Here is a 22,437-nt window from a genome sequence, read left to right on the forward strand (position 1 = left end):
AAGAGCACTTGGAGTCTAGGTTCAGAAATATCCCATTCGAATGAATGAAGTATTGAAAATAAAGGCCTTGCCTTACACGCCAGCTTACAGTCAGAGCAAGTTTTGAAACCAGAGTTTTTAGTTTGCCATTTATGAGTTAGGCCGTATAACTATAGTTTAAACTTCTGCCCGTTAAGTTCCTGAAGCCAAAGAAACTTGGATCTCTGTCAACAAAATGAGTAAAGCTACAATGTGGGGATGGTGAACATTTAACAGTCTGCATGCACCAAGAGGCTTACTACTTAAAACTAGAGGGGAAATTAAGACAAGATGCAATTATTTTCCAAAAGCACTGTTTTTATTTATACAGAGTCCTAACCACTTCAGCGGCAGGGCAGGAGTGGGAGAGGTTCCTTTTTCAATCCAGGGGCCTCCATAATGTTGGTCTGTTGCTACCACACAGGCAAGTGGCGTCATGGATTTGGTAAACTAACTACAATGTTTAGTCTCTCTCTGCTAGAGCAACAAGGTGAGCATCAATCTCTGCTTCTGAAAGAATCCTAGAAGGCAAGGGGAAAAAACCCACAACCATTTTACTTTTTGAAAACTTTTATTATGTAAAATTGCAAACACACATGGAAGAATAGATAGTAATGAATTCCTGTGTACCTAACACCCAATTTCAACAATTATCAATAATTTATAGCTACTATCTTAAAAATCTGTATACCCACCACTCATCCGTTCAGATTATTTTGAAAGAATTCCCAAATATTTTATCAACTTCATCTATATACAAAAACATTTACTTCTTTGACATCAGATCAAAAATTAGGTCTTCTGAAAATAAGACCTTTTAGTTGCAGCTATGATAGAAAATAATTAAACTAAATATAAAGCTAACTATACATAATGTATTCATGTATTCTATTTTAGCTCCTATGTCAAAATGCCTTTACACTTTGTGTAACTCAAGTTTCTGTCAGCTGAGAGACAAGGCACTTCATGATGAACACATATTTCCTCCAAAGAAATCAAATGCTCGGCAACCTTTAATGTGACCTATTACTGCTGGACTTCTAAACAGTGAAATTCGTCAAAGTGACATTTTTTAGTGCAGACTGGGGCAATATAAGTAATTTATATAGTAGTTGTTGATGCTTATGTTATATATTGTAGTTATTATTTAAGCATACTTCCTACCATCAAATTTATAAAGTTCTTCAGAACTTTCTCAAGATACAAGTTCTTTGGTTTCTTACCTATTTAACTAATAGATGGAAATCAAAATGTTAAAAGCTATCAGAGGGTCTCAGAATAGAAAAGAAAAAAGAACCTGCAGGTCCTTTAAGCAGATTCATAAACTGCTCCTGCTAGAACAGTACTGCTAAAACAAAACAAAACATACAACTATTTTCTACAGGAAAAAAAAAAAGAGGATTCACAATTTTTTTAATTCTATGAATTTTTCTTATATCGTTCATGTTTAAATCACTTACCTGCAGGCAACAAAAAGAGTAAATTGGGGGGGAAAAAAAGCATAGTAACAAAAAACTCTTCAAGCCAGTTAAGCTTAGTTTACCACCTTTTTCCCCACCCCTAACCACGACCAAGTGTCCGTGTAACTGTGACCTAAGAGTAGATACAAATAATAGCTAACATGCCTTCCAGCACTTCCTTGCATCTATGGATTTAACTGAAATATTTTTCATAAGCACATCCAGGTTCCTGGTAATAAGTAAACCACCTTGCAGGGTTCTGGGAGAATTAAGTGAGATGGTATATGTTAAGCACCCAGTACAGATTTGACTCATGGAAGCTATAAGGTTGATTTTCGGGAGTTAGTCACTTAGTAAGAACAGACAAGCATCCAGCATCTGTAATTCAATTAGCTGTATTCAAAATTTGGGGTTTCCCAAGATCTCCAGATAGGGTCTAATGTAGATCAGTATTTCATACTGCTCTTCAAAGCTCCACTTAACTAACCACTAAATAATCAAAGCTCCACCTCAAAAAACTAAATACTACTACTACTCTGGGAGATGAATTTCTATTGGCCTTAGGCTAAAAAAAGGAAAACACTTATGCTTACTTTACTCCTAACATAGAGAAGGTTATTTTATGTTGCCTCTGATACAGATATAAAACCACTCTGAAATGAGAAAAGCAGTTATGTCTGTCTTAAAGGGACTTCCAATAAATTTTAAAACAGATCTCTCAAATATTGAAGGAAAAAACTGTAAATCTACGTCAAAAAAATGCCTTCCCCCCAAGTTGTAGGATAAACGGACCCATACACCTCTACCTTTCTAGGCTGTAATTTACCTCTTGGCAAACTTCTCTAAGCACTTGGCCGAAAATATAACTCACCTGAATTTAGGATTTTCAACTGTAACTACTCCAACTTCTATTTCTGAAGGTTTGAAATCAATTGATAGAACAGTAGATAGGCATGTAATTGCAGTCTGAAAAAAGTACCAAGATTAAAATTGTATTTTCCAGAGATTCCAAGATTTTCTCATTCCAAGCTTATTCAAAACATGAGTTAACCACAAGCTATTCATTTTTGCTTCATATTTCAGTGATACATTTCTATAGCCACGTTACTGGCATATTGCTTAATTCTAATATGTTGCCTGCCAATGAGAAGAACTTGCTTATATGAATTCAAGATAAATGAAAGGGGTCCATCAAACGAAACAGGATGATTTACACATAATAGTCTATTTGCGTGATGACGACTACATGCTGGGGACTATGCTAAGCACTTGGGGTGAGAAGGGGGAGAGGATAAACATGAACGATACAGTCTTCCTTCATGGAAAATTTACAGTAAAAAATTTAAGAATGTATTTAAGTGGCTTTGTATCTGATGTGATTAATTACTTATGTAATTATGAACTGCAAGTAAAAAAGACCTTTTAGAAACATTTAAACAGGGCACAGTACCTCCCAGATGAGAACTAGCTTTATATCTCCTGTTAGTATAAATGAGATAATACTGCCAACCAAACATAAAAGTATCAGATAGCAATTTTCTTTTGTCATTTATCAGAATCATGTTGTTAGTCTTTAGAATGGCTGCATCTCAGCTCCTCCTTTCCAAAATCCACTAAAATTTTTGTTTTTAACCTCTTGGCAGTAAATAAGAGGCTTCCTTAGTCTAAGGTTACTAAATATTTGTATAAGAATTTTAGCTTGTTGTGTCTATTTAAAATGTCCCAATCGTAATGAATAATCCCCTTAAGATCCCTGCATTAAGTGAGCTCTACTTTTGCATCCCAGATAGATTTTCTCTGCCAAGTTATCCTATGAGCATATATTCTTTTACCCAGATGTTTGTTTCCCTGAGAATTTGGTATGTGGCTGTTTTCCCTTTAGGGCCATAAGAGTAACATCACTAAATTTTTTCACTTTTGCTACTAGGAAGGTTAAGCCTAATTTGAGTCACAACCATGCAGGTCTTATGCCCTAGTTTTGATTCTTATTTTTAGTTACATCTTCCCATTTTATACGTGTTTTGTTGAAAGCAGTCTCAAATACATTATGAAATGAGATAGGGAATTAAGTCAATAAAAGCAGTCCTCATTGTTCCCATGTCGGCTGAATGACACCAATTCTATGAAGCTGACAAACCTGGCTCATGTGATAAACCCAGGAATAGCCTTTATAAATTGTCAATTATACAATGATTTTCACTATTCTAATAGCATTAAAAAAAAAGTCAGCTCCTTTTGGCTAACTTACTTCCACTGTCTGTTCAAATGTCCAATCAAATTTCTTCTTCACTTTTTTTTCAAGGAAGCTGGTTGACTCCGTTTGTTTAACTCCTGCTGCAGTGGCTTTAAACCCACAGTAGTAACCTGCAGGATCACACTTGTACACCTGAGGGCCTTGTTCTTCATCTATACCAATTAAAATCATACCTAAAAAGAAAGACCCTCATTAAATAGCTTATACTTTTGTACAACACAATTTCTTCTCTCTTAGTATTGTCATAAAGCTGTTGTTGATCATTATTCTGGCCATCTATTTTAGGATAGGTATTTTGCTTTAAAAAACTGATGAAATACAGGTTATTACTATAGATAAATTAGGTAACCAAGAAACTTCCATTTCGCCAAAGGTTTATCACAGATGTTTTTAAAATCTGAACTATCACAAGTGTAATTTACAATTTTCTAATCCTTGCTACTACCCAAAACATGTTTCTTTGATCCCTTGAAATATTACCAAATAAATTTGGGAAGCATATTTTTCATATACTTTCTTTTAGAGAAAATAATATATAATAGTATGTTAAATATTCTACGTAGGTTGACTTACTTAGAACTTCAGTAGTTCTTTAATTTATTTGACCATGGAAGACTTTTCTTTTTTTTTTTTTTTAATTTAAGAGCTTAAGCTTCTTAAGAATTTTGGGCTCCAGGGAACTAAAAGTGTATGGAATACACCTTGGGAATGCTGGCACCAAGTGAAATACAGAGGCTACTTCCTTATCTTCACACTGCCCAACTTTGATACTGCTGGTATACACTCCCCAGTAGTCAAGAGAAACCAAATTCTAAATTCTGTACATAAACTTTGTTATTAAAAATCTAATCATATTGTTATAATGACATATAATTAAAATAAATACCGCCCCCAAACTTCTTTCTACTCAGCAAAGCAGGTAATAAAGTATTTAAGGAATGGCTTAACTCCTGCTTTCTTCTATTTCTAGATCTGAACCTCTTTTATATAAAGGCCTGCCTCGTTTTATAGTGTGTTGCGCTTCGCGGATACCTTTTTTTTTTTTTTTTTTAACAAAGGTTTGTAACCACCCTGTGTTGAGCAAGTCTATTTTTTCAATAGGATTTGCTCACTTTGTGTCTGTGTCACATTTTGGTAATTCCTGGAATATTTCAAACTTTTTCATTATTATTATACGTATTATGGTGATCTATGGTCAGTGATTATGACTTGCTGAAAGCTTAGATATTAGCATCTTTAGCAATAAAGTATTTTAAAATTAAGGTATGGTCCATTATCTTTTTAGATATAATGCTATTGTGTACTTAAAAGATTATACCGTAAACATAATTTTTATATGCACTGGGAAACCAAAAAATTCATCTGACTCACTATATTGTGATATTAGCTTTATCGCAGGGGTCTGTACTGAACCTGCAATATCTCCAAGCTATGCTTGGAGTGTCCTCTCTTTTAACATTCAGTATTAACCAATTACTTTATTCACTTTTATAGATGTCTTATAGAGTCTACTAATGAGGAATTTTCAACCTTATTTAATTGATAAACACTATGACAGTGATCAGGTAACTGTGTTTTATTCAAAGGTTATGTCACCCTGTAATTTTCTTTACATGTTATACTTGATATACACAAAGTACATGGCAACACAAAAGAGGTACCCACTTACTGCTCTGGGGGAACAAACACTTCTCTACTTTGGGTCTTGCGAGATGAACAGGGTTTCATAGGTGATAAGGACATGAAAGGCAATCAAGGCACAAGGAACAACAACGTACAAAGGCATCAAGACATGTAAGGTAACAGCACACCCAGACCATGACAAAAGACCCATATACTACTGGCACGTCAGGTGAGAAAGGAAAGCAGGACGTGCAAGAGGCTGCCTGGGAATAAACTATCAGGGGTCTTGCACATCGTATTAAGGAGTTTCGAATTTACACTATATCCAACGAGGAATCAGTTTTTCTAGGGAGCAACAACCAAAATTTGATTTAAAAATGATAATTACGTAGCAACATGGAAGAGAGATGAGGAAAGAGAGAGAAGGGAGAAGAGAGACAAATAAATTAGGCAGCAAAGGTAAGAGATGATGAAGAAGGAAGAGATATTATGGTAAGGCTCAATGACTAACCAGATGACCAGGGAAGGTGGAGTGAGCATAGCAAAGAGAAATTGAGGATGAAAGTAGGAAAATAGCAATGATTTCAAGTCTGAAGTATCTGCGGGACACGGAGGAAGGGACTGGGCTAATGCTAATGTGGCAGTGATTGCCTGTATACAGGTAGTAAATGAAAGCATGAACTCAAGGGTGATCTCTGGGTGATCTCACCCAGACAGAACCAAGAGGGAGAGAATGACCACAGAGAAAACCTGATGAGCAAAAACATTTAAAAGAAAAGCAAAAGAGGATGAGAGTGAGGAAGAGTATCACTGAAGAAACTGAGGGAGCATTCTCATATGAGAGTCCAAAAATAGGGTCAGATATTGAAGAAAAATCATTACAGTGATAATTCTCATAAATGACACAACACAGAAACAAATGTGCTGATTTTTTTAGGCTACTGTACTACATTAAATCTAAAATCAGTAAATCTCATCTCTCTCCCAAGAGAATTTTACTTATTTTTTTTAAAGGTAATGTAGTCTAAAAATATGAATCACAGGAATATGTGTGTGAGCCTGATTCTTTAGGGTGGTCAAAAAAAAAAAAAAAAAAGATCTACAGTGTTAAGATGCCTAATATAGGCATTTCCATTGAAAGCGTAATCTGGAATTACAGTAAAACCCCCAGAACAACAACAGCCCAATATGACAGTGACTCGGATCTTTCAAATCAGACACCCTTAAAAGAAATATTTTGGTAGAAAGTCTAATAGCATCTAAAGCTTAAAAGATAATGCCTAACAAAAATGAACTATTGGGACTTCATCAAGATAAAAAGCTTTTGCAAAGCAAAGGAAACAGTCAACAAAACCAAAAGACAACCAACAGAATGCGAGAAGATATTTGCAAATGACATATCAGATAAAGGGCTAGTATCCAAAATCTATAAAGAACTCATCAAACTCAACACCCAAAGAACAAAGAATCCAATCAAGAAATGGGCAGAAGACATGAACAGACATTTTTCCAAAGACATCCAAATGGCCAACAGACACATGAAAAAGTGCTCAATATCGCTCAGCATCAGGGAAATCCAAATCAAAACCTCAATGAGATACCACCTCACACCAGTCAGAATGGCTAAAATTAACAAGTCAGGAAACGACAGATGTTGGCGGGGATGCGGAGAAAGGGGAACCCTCCTACACTGTTGGTGGGAATGCAAGCTGGTGCAGCCACTCTGGAAAACTGTATGGAGGTTCCTCAAAAAGTTGAAAATAGAGCTACCATATGATCCAGCAATTGCACTACTGGTTATTTACCCCAAAGATACAAAAGTAGGGATCCGAAGGGGTACGTGCACCCCGATGTTTATAGCAGCAATGTCCACAATAGCCAAACTGTGGAAAGAGCCAAGATGTCCATCGACAGATGACTGGATAAAGAAGATGTGGTATATATATACAATGGAATATTATGCAGCCATCAAAAGGAATGAGATCTTGCCATTTGCAACGACGTGGATGGAACTGGAGGGTATTATGTTGAGTGAAATAAGTCAAAAAGAGAAAGACATGTATCATATGATCTCACTGATATGAGGAATTCTTAATCGCAGGAAACAAACTGAGTGTTGTTGGAGTGGGGGGTGGGGTGGGAGGGATGGGGGGACTGGGTGATAGACACTGGGGAGGGTATGTACTCTGGTAAGCGCTGTGAATTGTGCAAGACTGTTGAATCTCAGATCTGTACCTCTGAAACAAATAATGCAATATATGTTAAGAAAAAAAAAAAAGAAGAAGAAGAAGGTAGCGGGAGGGGAAGAATGAAGCGGGGGAAATCGGAGGGGTAGACGAACCATGAGAGACGATGGACTCTGAAAAACAAACAGGGCTCTAGAGGGGAGGGGGGTGGGAGGATGGGTTAGCCTGGTGGTGGGTATTGAGGAGGGCACATTCTGCATGGAGCACTGGGTGTTGTGCACAAACAATGAATCATGGAACACTTCATCTAAAACTAATGATGTAATGTATGGGGATTAACATAAGAATAAAAAAAAAAAAAGATAATGCCTAAAATACTACTGTGAAACCTACTCTTCATTGCTGATTTATTATAAAGAGTTCCTCATCTTATATAATTTCCAAAAACCACATGTTCAGAACCCAAGTGTTATTGCAATAACTTTATTCATATTCTCTAAAAAAAACCCATGTAATTCATCAATTCTTTGGGAGTCTTCTTAGCATACTTACAACAACCAAGAGGCCTCATTTCAGCATTCTGTGTGTAGACCTGAGAAATATCAGCAATTCTTTTGCACAGCATGTCCACAGGAATCTCATAGCCATACTTGTATTTCCAATTAGCTGCCTCATAGCGTGCCCTCTGTACCTGGGATCTGCTGTCAGCTTAGAGCATAAAAAACCCAAGTTTATTACTTTAGAGGAAAGAGTGAACCTCAAAATCAGACAATTTTCAATTTTCCATATATAAAAATACACACACACACACACACACACACATATATAAAATCTCCACTATGACTTAACAAAAGCAGAAGTGGTCCACTATGGCTTTTTCTATCACTAATGAATAGTCAATGACTCAGCAACAAGTACATGACAAAAAAGGAAAACATTTTTAAAAGATGGAGTTCCACACACAGCACTGGACTTTCATGCTGAGCCCTTCATCAGCTGTCAAAATAGTTCCTGCAGGTAGCTAATAATTCCCAAAAGAACAAGTTTTAAGGAGAGAGAATAATGTTTCTCTTGATCTTTTCTGTAGGCTTGAATTTTCCCTTGATTTTAGAAAATAGAAACCCAAAGTAATTTTTATAATTCTCATTTACTTCTAACAGTGTCATTATTACCAGGTTTGAAATATACTTGCATCTCCTTTAACTATTAACTATATATGAAATCAATGTCCATGAGAGGGGCTTCAGCCCAGTTTCACTGAAAGCAGTAGCAACAGAGATCTAATTCTATTATACTTATAATTTCAAAAACCTCGTAGTACTCTGAATATACTGATATTAGCCTTGGAAGACTGCAAATCTACTCCTATTATTTGCCAATGAGGCACTAAATGGAGCCTTTTAAAAATTAATACAAAACTCAAAAATAATTTGAAGAAAATAACAAATCTAAGTAGACATCGAGCCAATTACCTGTCATTCCTGTCATCACACAGCCAATGTTTTCAGTTATCTTGAATAAGTGAGTCACTGTGCTGGAATCCAATAATTTGTCCTAATGAACAAAATAAATCAAGATAACTTTTTAAAAACCAGAGGTCTCTGTGCAGTGATAAAAAATACTATAAAATTGTAGCAATAAACTATGTAATATATGTTTTCTGTTCATTTTATAGATAAAATCAGTTTTTAAAAAAGGCAGGGAGGAGACTCTGTCTTCCTTATTTAGATGACAGGTTTCCTGTGGGAAAGAACTATAGCTCACCAAAGCCTGTTTCAAGGTCCCCGAAGACAAAAGACCTAGAATTCCCACTGTACTTATAATCATACCACAAAGCTCAATATATTAACTCTGTCTACTCAGTTAAACCGTCCATAGCTACTCAGTAAATACTTGTTGAATGAAACAGGAAAATAGAGGCAAAGCAAGAATAATGTGAATGTATAGAGGTAGTCATATGCCTTTGCACAAACTCATAAAAAATCCTTGCATTATATTCTGTAACAATTGGCTATCTGGGCAGTATTACTTACAGGTACTTTCTTCTGTGTGACAATTACTGCACAGTCTTTCCCTCTGACAGCTACCGATGTAAGGCCACCCTGGTTAATAGCCTTAAAAGCATATTCTGGAAAATAGTGTTTTGAGAAGGTGGAATAAATTATTAGATTCATGCAATGGCATAAAAGCAGTCATTAAAAAGAATGAGCTAGAGCTATATGAACTAACACGGAGTTAGTTGCAAAGTCAAAATAATAATAATAATAATGATAATAATAAATCATAGTTAAACCAACTCCATTTCTTTCCATTTTAGTTTACTGTAATCATTTTCATCAGGATCAAGTACCAAATTTCCAATAAAGACTTAATTTATCATATCAAATCTTTATCAATTACATCTTATCATTTTAAAAGTCTGTTTTGTGGCCATTATTTCTACCAAATCTGGTTTTCCTGGGTCAAATTCCAGTTGCTCTAAATTTTCTCCAGATTTACTAGTTCTGTTAATTTTGGCCAGTAACTAGTTTGACTCTATGCAATTTTAATTGCTGTTAGATTACCCTGCATTGTTTTTTTTCTCCCTACCAAGTTGAAATTTTCTGGATCATGGTTTTTCCAATCTTCATGATACCTAAAACAAGGATCCTTGAGTTTGTCTATGACAAACTTCAGCTTGTGAACTTCCAGCTGCTGTCAGACCATTCCCTAGGTTAAAACAGATGAATCAAAGTGGTAGAATGCAAACAAACTACTTTGGCATCATGCAGTATAGCTGATAGTGACTGCCTCTGGAAGACAGAATTACAGATGAGACTACTCCTTTCTATGCTATGTATTTCTATAATATTTAAATCTAATTTAAACATGTATTTTGTAATTATAAAAACAACAGCAGAAATACATGCTCACTGTAGAAAATATGGGGAATATAGAAGATAATGTAAAAGAAAAAAATACTCGTAACTCCAATCATTATCTATATTTTGACATAATAGATGTTTTAAAAATTCTGTCAAGTATTACTGCGGGCATTGGGTCTGAAGCCTGGCCTCATCATCTCTTCAAAAGCCAACTGGTAATGAGGACCAGCTGAAAAAAGATACTATCTATGCCAAAGAATTTCCTTTAATAGGAGCTATAATAAAAACCCCTTATCAAATATTTCAAAATGGCTATATTTTGAAGACAGAAAAGTAGAGTAAAATGACTCTACCATAAGGGAAATCCTCAAATTTAGCTCAGATTTAATTAGATTACAATTGCTTATTTTTACCACCCCATTACACCACAAATAACTTCTAAAATACAATGTTTCAAAATGCTTCTCAGTTCTGTTTCTCATATGGCCAAAAAGCTTCTACTAGATCAAAACTCCACAGCTAAAAACTGTAAACTCTAAACAAAACAACTACCTGAAGGCACCAGAAAGTGGCCAAAGGTGGGCAGATTCTGGAGGGGGAGACAATGCTTGGAAGAAGGAAATGGCATGAAGTGAGTTTCCCGTCTTCATGGCTTACAGACCGAGTGCAGGCCCTGGTCAGGGCTAAACACCCATAGAAAATTCAGTCTCTTTGGCATGAAGAACTAGAGAACAGTTTGGGGGTAACTACAGCTGCAGGAAAATAAGGGAAAGAAAGGAGAGAGCCAGAGAGGGAGAGTCCCAACCTATATATGTTATCCAAATCTCTGGGTGATTCCATAACCACACATGCACAAGACAGACTCTAGGCAGCTTAGCTAAGGATAAAAGAAAATGAGATTTGAGTTGCCATCCAAATTAACTGCCTGCTAGAACAAATCAACATTGTTTGGAGGAAAAGAGCAGAATCCAAGTCAACAACTTCATTAAATATTAATGGACAAAAGACTCCAATTAAAAGCAGAAACTGGGGGCACCTGGGTGGCTCAGTCGTTAAGCACCTGCCTTCAGCTTGGGTCGTGATCCCAGAGTCCTGGGATCAAGCCCCGTATTGGGCTCCCTGCTCAGCGGGAAGCCTGTTTCTCCCTCTCCCACTCCCCCTGCTTGTGTTCCTGCTGTCGCTCTCTCTCTGTCAAATAAATAAATAAAATCTTAAAAAAAAAAATAAAAATAAAAGCAGAAACTGTCAGAATGGATAAAAAGGCAAGACTCAAACATGGTTATCTATCACAGACACAGTTTAATAAATGGATGGTAAAAAGAGTACCATATAAACAGTAAGCATCAGGAAGTTGAAGGGACTATATATATTAACATCAGACAAAGTAGAGACTTCAAGGCAATATATCAGAGATAAACAAGTACATTTCCAAAGTAGAAAAATCAATTCATAAGGAAGATACAACAATCACAAATGTATATGCACCTTGTAAGAGTACTTCAAAATACATAAAAGGAAAATGGACAAAATTAAAAAGAGAAATGGCCAAACCCATCCAGTTAAACATTTTAACACCACCACCACACAAGTGAAATAGACATAGATAGACACACACAAAATAGACAAACACTATATGGACCACACAATCAAGCACCTCGACCTCACTACTATCTGTAGACTACTACTGAGGACAACTGAAGAATATACATGCACATGGTATAATACAAATGCACATGGTACCTTTACTAAGATGGAGCATATATTAGAGGCCATAAAACAAGTCTCAATGGATTTTAAAGTACCGAAATCCCTAAATATTTGAAAATTTTAAAACACCTTTCTAAGTAATTCATGAATCAAAGAAATAATCGTAAGAGACATTTAGAAGTATTTTGAACTGACTGGTAATAATATATCAGAATTTGTAGGATGCAGCTGAAAGAAGGAATTTCATGGCTATGGTGGACAGACCCTAAAGTGGCCTACTCTCTACAATCCCTGCCTCCTGGTGTTCACACCTTTGTGTAATGCCCTCATCTTCAGTGTGGACAGAACCTGTAACTGGCTTCTGACAAAGTGAATATGGCAAAGGTGATGGGATGTCATTATCCTGATTACATTATAGAAGACTGCTTTAAAAATAAAAGCAGTAGGTTATCTTCCATAGCATGATAAAATTTCTTCTACCATCATCTTTTTCTAACACATTGTTTTGTCTTACAAAGGTAAATGTCTGCCCCAAATATGAGAAATATGCAAAAATTTAAAAATAAAAATGTTTAGCTAATACAGTTTAATGCTTTTGAGCAAACCCAAACTAATTCCAATTCCTTCATAAATATAAGTGAAATGTAGGCAGATAGTGTTGGATCTAAAATATCAGAGGTAGGGGCGCCTGGGTGGCTCAGTCGTTAAGCGTCTGCCTTCAGCTCAGGTCATGATCCCAGGGTCCTGGGATCGAGCCCTGCATCGGCCTCCCTGCTCAACGGGAAGCCTACTTCTCCCTCTCCCATTCCCCCTGCTTGTGTTCCCTCTCTCGCTGTGTCTCTGTCAAATAAATAAATAAAAAATCTTAAGAAAAATAAAATAAAATAAAGTATTATCAGAGGTAACAATTATGGCATTTATAGATATTAAGTGAACTTACAAATTGATTTACCTGTGAAATGAGTCTAATTTCAGTCCTTAACTGTACCTGTATGTGCCTCATTTATCAATAAAACTACATTTATATATAAAGACTCTGTCTTGCTAGCAGACTAACTCTAGAGATTCCTCTTACTGGCTTGCTAAGTGGCTGTATGGCAAGGAACCATGGGTATCTTCCAGTGAACAGCCAGCAAGCAGCTGGGGCCCTCAGTTCTATACTGAAAGGAAAGGAATTCTGCCAAAATCCTCAGTGAGCTTGAAAGCAGAGTCTTCTCCAGTTGAGCCTCCACACAGGAACACAACCTGGACAACACTATGATTACAGTCTTGTGATATCCTAGGCAGGCTACTCCTGACCCACAGAAATTGTTGGAGTTAATAAGTGTGTGTTATTTTTAGCTGCTGTTTGTAGTAATTTTTATGCATCATAGAAAACTAATATGCTAGCCTTGTTTATATTAGAAAAGGTATAAAATCAAGGATCGAAGTTTCTACTTTAAGAAGTTTAGTGAAAGGTAAAATAAACCCAGATTTGAAAAAAGGCAACAACAAAGATCAGAAATCAGTAAAATAAACAAAAAGGGAAGTCAGGAAAGTAAAAAATTGATTCTTTGAACAAAAACAACAAACTTGAAATGGGGAGATTATCCCATTGGGCCCCAAGTGCAATCATATGTATCCTTATACAAGAGATGGAGAGGGAGATTTTACACAGAGAAGGTGCTGTGAAGAGGGAGCAGAGATTTGAAGATGCTGGTCTTGATGAGTAGAGCGATGCAGTCCCAACCCAAGGAATGCTGGTGGCCTCCAGAAGTGGAAGAGGCAAGGAATGTATTCTCCTAAGGTCCTGCCTAACATCTTGATTTTGGTCCAGGGAAACTGATTTTAGACTTCTGGTCCCCAGAACTGTTGAGAAAATAAATTTCTTTTTTAAGCCACCAAATCTGGTAATTTGTTACGACAGCCACAGGAAACTAATAAACCCCCCAGCCAGACTAATCAAGAAAATAAGAGAATACAAAAAATAAATAAATAAGAGAATACAAATTGCTCGTACTGGGAATAAGAAAGGGGCTATCATTATAGACATTACAGAAATAAGGCAATATTAAGAAGAGTCATTTATATACAGATGATTCTTTTATCTGGGTCACTATCCTTGACCTTGCCTAATTTCAGCACCACATTTCCAAATGCCTGCTGTTATTACCCAATTGCTCAGAACATGATTTTGGCCTAAGAAATAATCCATCTATGGCTGTAGAGGGATATTAGTTTGCAACATTTACCAACTCTCCTCTTACGTTATATTTTTCATTTACAAATCCGATCTTTCCCATATCTTTGCTTCTTCATGTCCTGCCTCAAGTGCCCTTTCACTCTTATCTCCGCTTAGCCAGCGCTTGCCCTTCCTCCCCAAGCCTCTTCCAGCTCCCACGGATACTTTCTGATTATCACCGATGGGATCCTTCAACCCCTTCTCTGAATTTCTATAGCATTTATTTCACCGCTAGTTTTAGCATTTAGAAGTGTGTATTTTGCCCCTCCACATCCAGATTGGACAGTGAAATAAAGTAGGAACCAAGGAAATTTAAAATTACATTTGCAACCAATATATACTAAATTGAAGGTTGGCCATGGGCCCAATCCAGCTTACTCAAGTTGGTTTAAAATGCAGGGTTTTCTAGGAAGGTTTTAAAAGTCAGAGAAAATAAAATCAGAACTTAGTTTTTCTCAGGAAAAAAAGCTGGGGTAACACTTGACCCTCATTTTTTTTTTTAAGATTTATTTATTTGAGAGAGAGAAAGTGCACATGCGTGCAAGTATGCGCAAGCTGGAAGGGACAGAGGGAGAGAGAGAGGGGAGAGAAGCAGACTCCCTGATTAGTGCTCATCTCATGACCCTGAGATCATGAAGACCTGAGCCAAAACCAAGTCAGACACTCAACCTACTGTTCCACCCAGGTGCCCCAACCCTCATCCTTACACAGTGAACATCACCTAGGGCTGACACATGTTTTGCAGTTTTTCACAGTTTCCACCACTCCTTGTCATATCTCACCCAGCCTCTTTCATTCACTTACACTACTTATCTGATCTGCTTAAATAATGCAAAAAGATTTAAAAAAATAATGCATTAGATAAAAGTCATAAAAGAGCTACTCCCATCACCACATAAATAAAATTTTGTCCCACAAAATAAAAAATATTTTACATATAAAAAATGCTTCTCACTAGAGAATACAACTGTGAATTTGCCAGGATTCATTAAAGAAGTCCTCTACCGGGCGCCTGGGTGGCTCAGTTGGTTAAGCGACTGCCTTTGGCTCAGGCCATGATCCTGGAGTCCGTGGATCAAGTCCCGCATCGGGCTCCCTGCTCAGCAGGGAGTCTGCTTCTCCCTCGGACCCTCCCCCCTCTCATGTGCTCTCTCTCATTCTCTCTCTCTCAAATAAATAAATAAAATCTTTAAAAAAAAAAAAAAAAAGAAGTCCTCTATCTCCCTCTCTATATAGATTAGTGTTGTCAAATAAAATAGTCATCAGCCATATGTAGCTAACGAGCACTTGAAATGTGGCTAATGCAACTGAGGAACTGATTTTTAATTTAAAGTTCTTAGTTAAGAATACTTTTTCATCTCCTACTTCTCTGAACTTCCCTTCTCAGTCTCCTTCACTGCTTTTACCTCCTCAGCCAGGTCCTTAAATACTGGTATTCCCCGGGATTCTATCATTTCTCCCTATCCCGGGATGATTTTATCCTATATGATCACTACTAACTGTGTCATCTTTAGCTCTGAACCCACACTTGCAAATGACTATTTCTCCGACAGGCATTTCTGAAAATTAATTTCTCTGTATACCTGCTTCTTTACAGTCTTTATCTCAACAGTTTTACTAACCACTCGAGCTACAAACCTGCATACCATCCTTGACTTCCTCTTCTCTCTCAACAGAGAAATGTTCATTTGTATCTAGGATTTGCTTTAAAATACTCTAACAGAGAGGGGGCAAGCAAAAGGGAATAAAGAGAAAACAAGACTGACAAAATGTTCACAACTGATGAAGCTGGGTGATGGGTATATAAGGGTCATCATACTATTCTATGTACTTTTGTTTGGAATTTTCCATAATCAAAATTTTAAAAATAAAACTCAAGAGTCTCCTCTTCTCCACCCTTTCTCAGTACCTTAGTTCACTCATTAGGGCTTACATGGATTATGGAACAAGTCTCTCCTAATTGGTCTTCCTGTCATCAGTCCCTTTCTACTCTAATTCTACTCAACTCTCCTGCTACCTTACTTAATAATCTTGTCATTTTTCTTCCAGCTATGTCCAAAACTCAAGTAGCAAAGTCCAAACCCTACCATGGCACCCAGATCTCTTCAAAACTTGCTATAATCTGCTCTTCCAGTTGTCACTCTTTATGCTCTGGCTATCCTGACTGACCTATGCACTGGTTCCCCCCAAATTTCTTTATCTAATCAATTCACCTTCTCTGTCGAATCTTTCTTGGCTGTGTCACTTTTTTTTTTCTTTCTTTCCTTCTTCCTTTTTTTTTTTTTTTGAGTAATCTCTATACCCAACATGGGGCTCAAACCCATATCCCCAAGATCAAGAGCCACACGCTCCCCTGGCTGAGCCAGCCAGGCGCCCCAGGTGTCACTTTCCATAGTAACCTTCTTGTACTGTTATTTTAGTATTCACCATGCTGCACTGTATTTTTCAATAAAATTTTGTATAAATAAATCCCCATAACATTACCACCATAAAATATTTTGTAATAATTTCCAGAAAAATGGAAGCTGCTGGAATAAAGAATCTCGAGATAACATAATAACGAGAGTATCCTCTAAAGAAACACTGGTAGGGTAAAAATATGATAGTTTACAGCATAAGTGAGGATGAAGGCCAATTAAGAAAAAAACAGAACAGCATAAGGGGAGCATTTAAAAGGTGTATTTGTTTTTTAAAGCCAGAATTAAAATGTTGGAAATATTAAACACTACTTCCATCACTAAAGACTGGGGTTTTGGGGTTTTTGGATAAAATTTCAGAAACTTACAAACTAACAAACACTATTACGTTAATCTCCATAATCTGTTCTTGAATGTCCAAAATTATGCAAGACAATGATAACTGATAGCCCATTTCCCATTTTAAATGGAATAAGTTATAATGAATTACACTCAATCCCAAGCCTCCAATTTCTTAAATTGTAACTGTAAATACATAGTAAAATACCTATTTGTAAGTATTAGGCTGAACCATGAGACAGCCACTTTTATAGGTTAAAAAAAAAAGTCAAACATCAGCAGTTTCATATGGTTCAACCTAACAATAAGTCATTAGGTTTGAATGTACATTGCCTCCATGACCACAAACAAAATGGTAAATAAATCACTGTTTTGTATAGAGACTTCTCTTTCCCAGTAATCTCTTACTCACTTTGTTTCTTTCCTTATACTTTTCCCCAACACTTTCCCAACTTTTCTGGGAGTCATTTGTATAATACTAGGAAAAAATGGGGGCTCAATATAAAAGATACTGAGACAAAAGTGTTGAGGACAAGCACAATGCCAGACAATGGCTCATAGTATGACCTCCTCAGTGTGACGTTAGCAACAACAGAGATGCACATCCCCTTATGGACACTGGCTTTGCAAGGCCTCTATAGGTGATTCTGAGGTTCTGCCAATTACAAGACTGTAACTCAAGATTTTTCCCGCCCATAATTTTGTTTGAAATGCTGTACTAAGTTTTAAGATAATGTTTTTTTCCCCCACATAAACTTAGGCTGGAAAAATAAAAATGAATTGAGAGGTCTATACATTCTATGAAGTTTAGTTATTAAAAAGAACCGGTTGTTCTACTGGGGCAAGGTAGGTATTCTACAGAATATGTCTCTATTTAATTTCAAAGCTGCGTGTTAGAAACTCTTTGTTATTAAGATTTTTGGAAGCTGTTCATTCTTTGGTCTTCTCCTAACCTTGTAACCTAAATGGAAAGTGCATCTCATTTCATAGTGCCACCTAATATTACCCTTTTAATACCATGATCTTGGGGCACCTGGGTGGCTCAGTTGGTTAAGTGTCCGACTCTGGGTTTTGGCTCAGGTCATGATCTCAGGGTTGTGAGATCGAGCCCCACAACAGGCCCTGCGCTCAGCGCAGAGTCTGCTTGAGATTCTCCGTCTCTGCCCTGCCCCCTGCTCATGTGCTCTCTCTCTCTCTCAAATAAATAAAATCTTAAAAAACAAAACAAAAACACCCTGATCTTTAAGCAGGTGGGGTCATTAGAAATTCTGGCACTGGCATGGGGATGGGGGTTAGAATATGAGGTCTGAAAACATAGCAGTGCGGGCGCCTGGGTGGCTCAGTCGGTTAAGCGACTGCCTTCGGCTCAGGTCATGATCCTGGAGTCCCAGGATCGAGTCCCGCATCGGGCTCCCTGCTCGGCAGGGAGTCTGCTTCTCCCTCTGACCCTACCCCCTCTCATGTGCTCTCTCTCATTCTCTCTCTGTCAAATAATAAATAAAAAAAAAATCTTAAAAAAAAAAGAAAACATAGTGCTTGATCTCATTACTTTTTTGTGTAGTTATAATACATATGTATTTATGTAAAGACACATATTTCATTTCAAATCTAACTCAAAGAGGGCATGAGAAGTCTGGGTTCAGAAATACTACTTTAAAACGAGTATTTTTTTTTTTTATAGCAAAAGATGCAAACAGTAAGTACTTCTCAGTCCATTATCAGCCACTGAGCACTTAACTATGTGACAGATACTGTTCTATGTACATTGCATCCATTAAGTCATTAAATCCTTAGAGCCCTGTAAGCCCTATTATTTTCATGAAGAAAAGTTCTCATAGTTGGTATGGAGCAGGACTTGAACCCAGGAATCCTGGCTTCAATACCAATGCCAGATTGGTATTTCTAGATTAGAAAACTGTCCTCTCCAGTCTATTTCTACTAGTCCATTTCTTTCCTGTTCCTTATCAATATGCTCCCTTAGATGCAACGAGGCAATGCTCATATCCACCTGGCAGGTAAATTCAAGTGCCACTCCTCTCCCCTCCCTTGCCAGATCTATCCAGCAAAGGATCAGCAAGCAGAAGAGAAAAGCCTGAAAGTAATCAGGTTTACTTTTTTTTTTTTTTAAGATTTTATTTATTTATTTTGAGAGAGAGAGAATGAGAGAGAACACATGAGAGGGGATAGGGTCAGAGGGCAAAGCAGACTCCCTGCCGAGCAGGGAGCCCGATGCAGGACTCGATCCCGGGACTCCAGGATCATGACCTGAGCCGAAGGCAGTAGCTTAACCAACTGAGCCACCCAGGCGCCCATTAATCAGGTTTACTTTGTCCCACCTGGGCCTTAGTTAGATTTCAAAGCTAGGGCCTCTGTGTATAGCTCTACAGTTCACACACACACACACACACACACACACCCCGAATACATTCATTAAAGCTAGGGGCTCTGTGTATAGCTCTACAGTTTACACACACATACACACACACACCCGAATACATTCATTAAAAGAAATTTTTCCATAGTTACTAAAGAGTACAAATGCACAAATGACAATAAAAAATCTTTCTCTTACTCCCTGGGAGCAAACACTGTCAACAGTTTGTTTATAATTATGGTTAGCATTGTAACTTTAAATTTATACCTTTATTTTTTGATTTATCAATTTTAGATTATTTATCTTTTGAGTACCAACTATGGAGGATGAGGAGCATACACTCACCTTCCCATTAATCTTTCCTTCCCTGTTATTTCCCCATTTTTGCTCTATTATTTTCCCATTATCAAGGTTAACAATTTGCACTTGTAATTCTTATATGCTTTGATGGATTCTAAAGTTTATAAACTCAAACAGCATTTACAGTATTATCATAATGTACAATTATTTCACTAGAGAACAAAGCATGGATGGACCATAAAAAAGGAAATACTCCATGTCTACAAAGCTACTAATCTAATACACCAAAACAAGAGCCAAATAATCAAAGAGGCACCTAATAACATTTACTGATCACTTAATACTGTGCTAAGTACTCTACATATATCTTATTTAGTCCTCAAAACAACCACACAAGAAGGAATTATTAACCCAACTTTACGAACAGAAACTAAGGCTAACGTTATATATCACTTGCCCAAATTGGCTAGTATGGAGCATGCAGGGATCTTAATCCAGGTATGGCTCCAGGGCCTCAACGCTTCACCACTATACTGCTTGCTCATACTAACTATTCTTTCACTTTCCTTTTCCTAGCAATGTCTAATTAGTGTCCTGATAGCAGAGACAATGTGTTATTCAACAAGCAAGACCTGAAAAATCATCCTGTCTATATATTAAGCTTGTTTTGGACCACATGTTTTATTCCAAATTTTAAAAAATTATTTAACTGACACTCTATCCAGCCTTTCTACTCACCAAATCTGGGAAGCATTAAAAACTACGCTTTATGGCTGGATTTCACAATATGGTATAGAAAAGCAAAGTGTAGATCTGACTTTTCCTGTTTCACATATTTAAAAACCACAAAACAGAACATTCAAAGCAGTGACCCAACAGAAAAATTCTTTAAAACTCAGGAAAAAAACTAAAAATGAAACTTTCTTGAGGATACAGTTATCATCTCTCTTGTTTGATCCTATTTTTCAACTGGGTATGAGTTAAAAGGGTTACTGAATTACCCTTGTTTCTTGCTACATTATACACAGTATGTAGCCATATACAGGATAAGTTTCATTCCAAGTTATCTTTAAATCTAATTCTAAAGTTTACAGGTGAAGAGAACCTCATTTATATGCCAACTCTCTCCTTATGATTTCCAAGCACAGATGATATTACTGTCCTCCCCAAAGCACTGAGGTGCTAAACTCACTCAAAAATCAAAGGATCACGGGGCCAGATATAAATCAGATTCTCCAGATGGCAAGAGGTTAAGGATCCGGGTTATAATTATAACCTAAACGCTGACAGCGCTTCAATCCAACAAAATATACTGTTATATTGAAGGAATGATAACTAGTTTAGGGTTTATTTCCACTAAAGCTGTTTTTCAGGAAACAGCTAGTTCACAGTACCTCACCTACAATTCAGAACCAGCTTTTAAACTATTTAGAAACATTCAGATGTGGGAAAAGGGGATGCTAGTTTCTCTAGAATTGACAACCACTCATTCAATCTGCAGTTTTCCAAAGATGTCCTGAACCCTGTAGATACTTTGAATTTGGCCCTTTTTATTTTTCTTTTTATTCGTTTGTTTACGTATCTGTCACTCCCTTTCAGCTGTGAGCGTCAGTACAGGAGAGTGTCTGACATCTCTGCATCCCCTAGGAGCAGCACAGCGTCTGGCACATAAAAGGTTCTAAATGCCCGTGTGGAATTAACTACGAAAAGTGCATGTTGCAAACAAAGGAAAACGGAGAGGAGCGTTTCAATGGCAAGGTTAAGGAGCCAATTATCCTTTAGAAAAGTACAAACGTTGGGCCCACCCAGGCCAAAATAGAACACGTGAAGAGGCGTCAGGAAGCGAGAGTCAGGCTACCTTCCTTAACTCTTTATTGTGTCCAGGCGGTGCGGCCGCTCACCCCGAAGAGCCCGAGGCCTTCAGCCATCGGGCTCCCGATCCCTGCCTCCACGCAGGAGTGGGAATTCCATGGGATTGGACCCTGCCTCGGCCTTTCTCCCGTCCCAGCTCCGGCCATGCCTCAGCCGCGGACTACACTCCGGCCGCGTCTGGCTGCTCCAGGCCATACCATGACAGAGCAATTCGAGTGGACCAAAGGCAGACTCGGTTCACTCACCTACTTGGTAGAGCCGGCCCTCGGGTGAAAAAATGGTAATGTGGCGGTCAAAACCAGCGCTGGAACCACGCGACATGTTGCCGCCCCCAATACTTCAAGCACTGTCTCTGAACCTCGTAGCTCCCGCACCAGGCGTACAAATCCCCCCGGAAGTTGCAACGACTACTTCCGGGGCGCCGGCCGGCTTCATCCGCTCTTGCGCGCCGAACTCACGACTCTAGCGTCCGTTCAGGCGCCGAGAGAGCTCCGAGGCCCCACCCCTGGTTGGGGTGGGAAAAGCAGGGGGAGGCCTTCGGTGTGCGCTTGCGCCAGCCCCACGTCGGAGCGCTGTGCACATACCTGGTGAAACTCGGCTTGTGGCGTTTTGGAGCTTTCGTCTGGAAAGTGAATTGACCGTAGCAAGGACGAAAAAGATTTCTGGGGGCCCAGAGTAGTGATCTGCCTACCCGTGGGACCTAAATGGAGGTGCATTTAAGTCCCTCGTTAGTTTTGGGACGTGTATATCCAGCTTGTGTCTAGATTGCTGGCGTTGTTCCTAATCTATACCCACCCACTTT

General features: G+C 37.8%; 1 protein-coding gene across 2 annotated transcripts; it reads right to left on the minus strand.

Moving 5' to 3' along the window:
- Positions 1 to 315: 315 nt before the first annotated feature.
- LOC118002863 (proteasome subunit alpha type-6) lies at positions 316 to 22,150 on the minus strand. Of its 2 annotated transcripts, XM_034993462.1 has the most exons (7): positions 21,881 to 22,150; positions 9,575 to 9,669; positions 9,014 to 9,095; positions 8,094 to 8,249; positions 3,727 to 3,905; positions 2,350 to 2,444; positions 316 to 539 (listed from the first exon to the last, which is right to left on the minus strand). In XM_034993462.1, the coding sequence occupies exons 1-7, from the start codon at positions 21,954 to 21,956 to the stop codon at positions 482 to 484; spliced, it is 741 nt and encodes a 246-aa protein (XP_034849353.1). In that variant the 5' UTR covers positions 21,957 to 22,150; the 3' UTR covers positions 316 to 481. The 2 variants fall into 2 exon arrangements, with proteins under 2 accessions (XP_034849353.1, XP_034849354.1); XM_034993463.1 differs by lacking the exon at positions 9,575 to 9,669 and having other exon boundaries at positions 21,881 to 21,960.
- Between the last annotated feature and the right edge of the window lie 287 nt (positions 22,151 to 22,437).

Source organism: Mirounga leonina, unplaced genomic scaffold, assembly GCF_011800145.1.
Source record: "Mirounga leonina isolate KUSES-001 unplaced genomic scaffold, KU_Mleo_1.0 Mir_84, whole genome shotgun sequence".
In the NCBI taxonomy this organism is placed as follows: Eukaryota; Metazoa; Chordata; class Mammalia; order Carnivora; family Phocidae; genus Mirounga; species Mirounga leonina.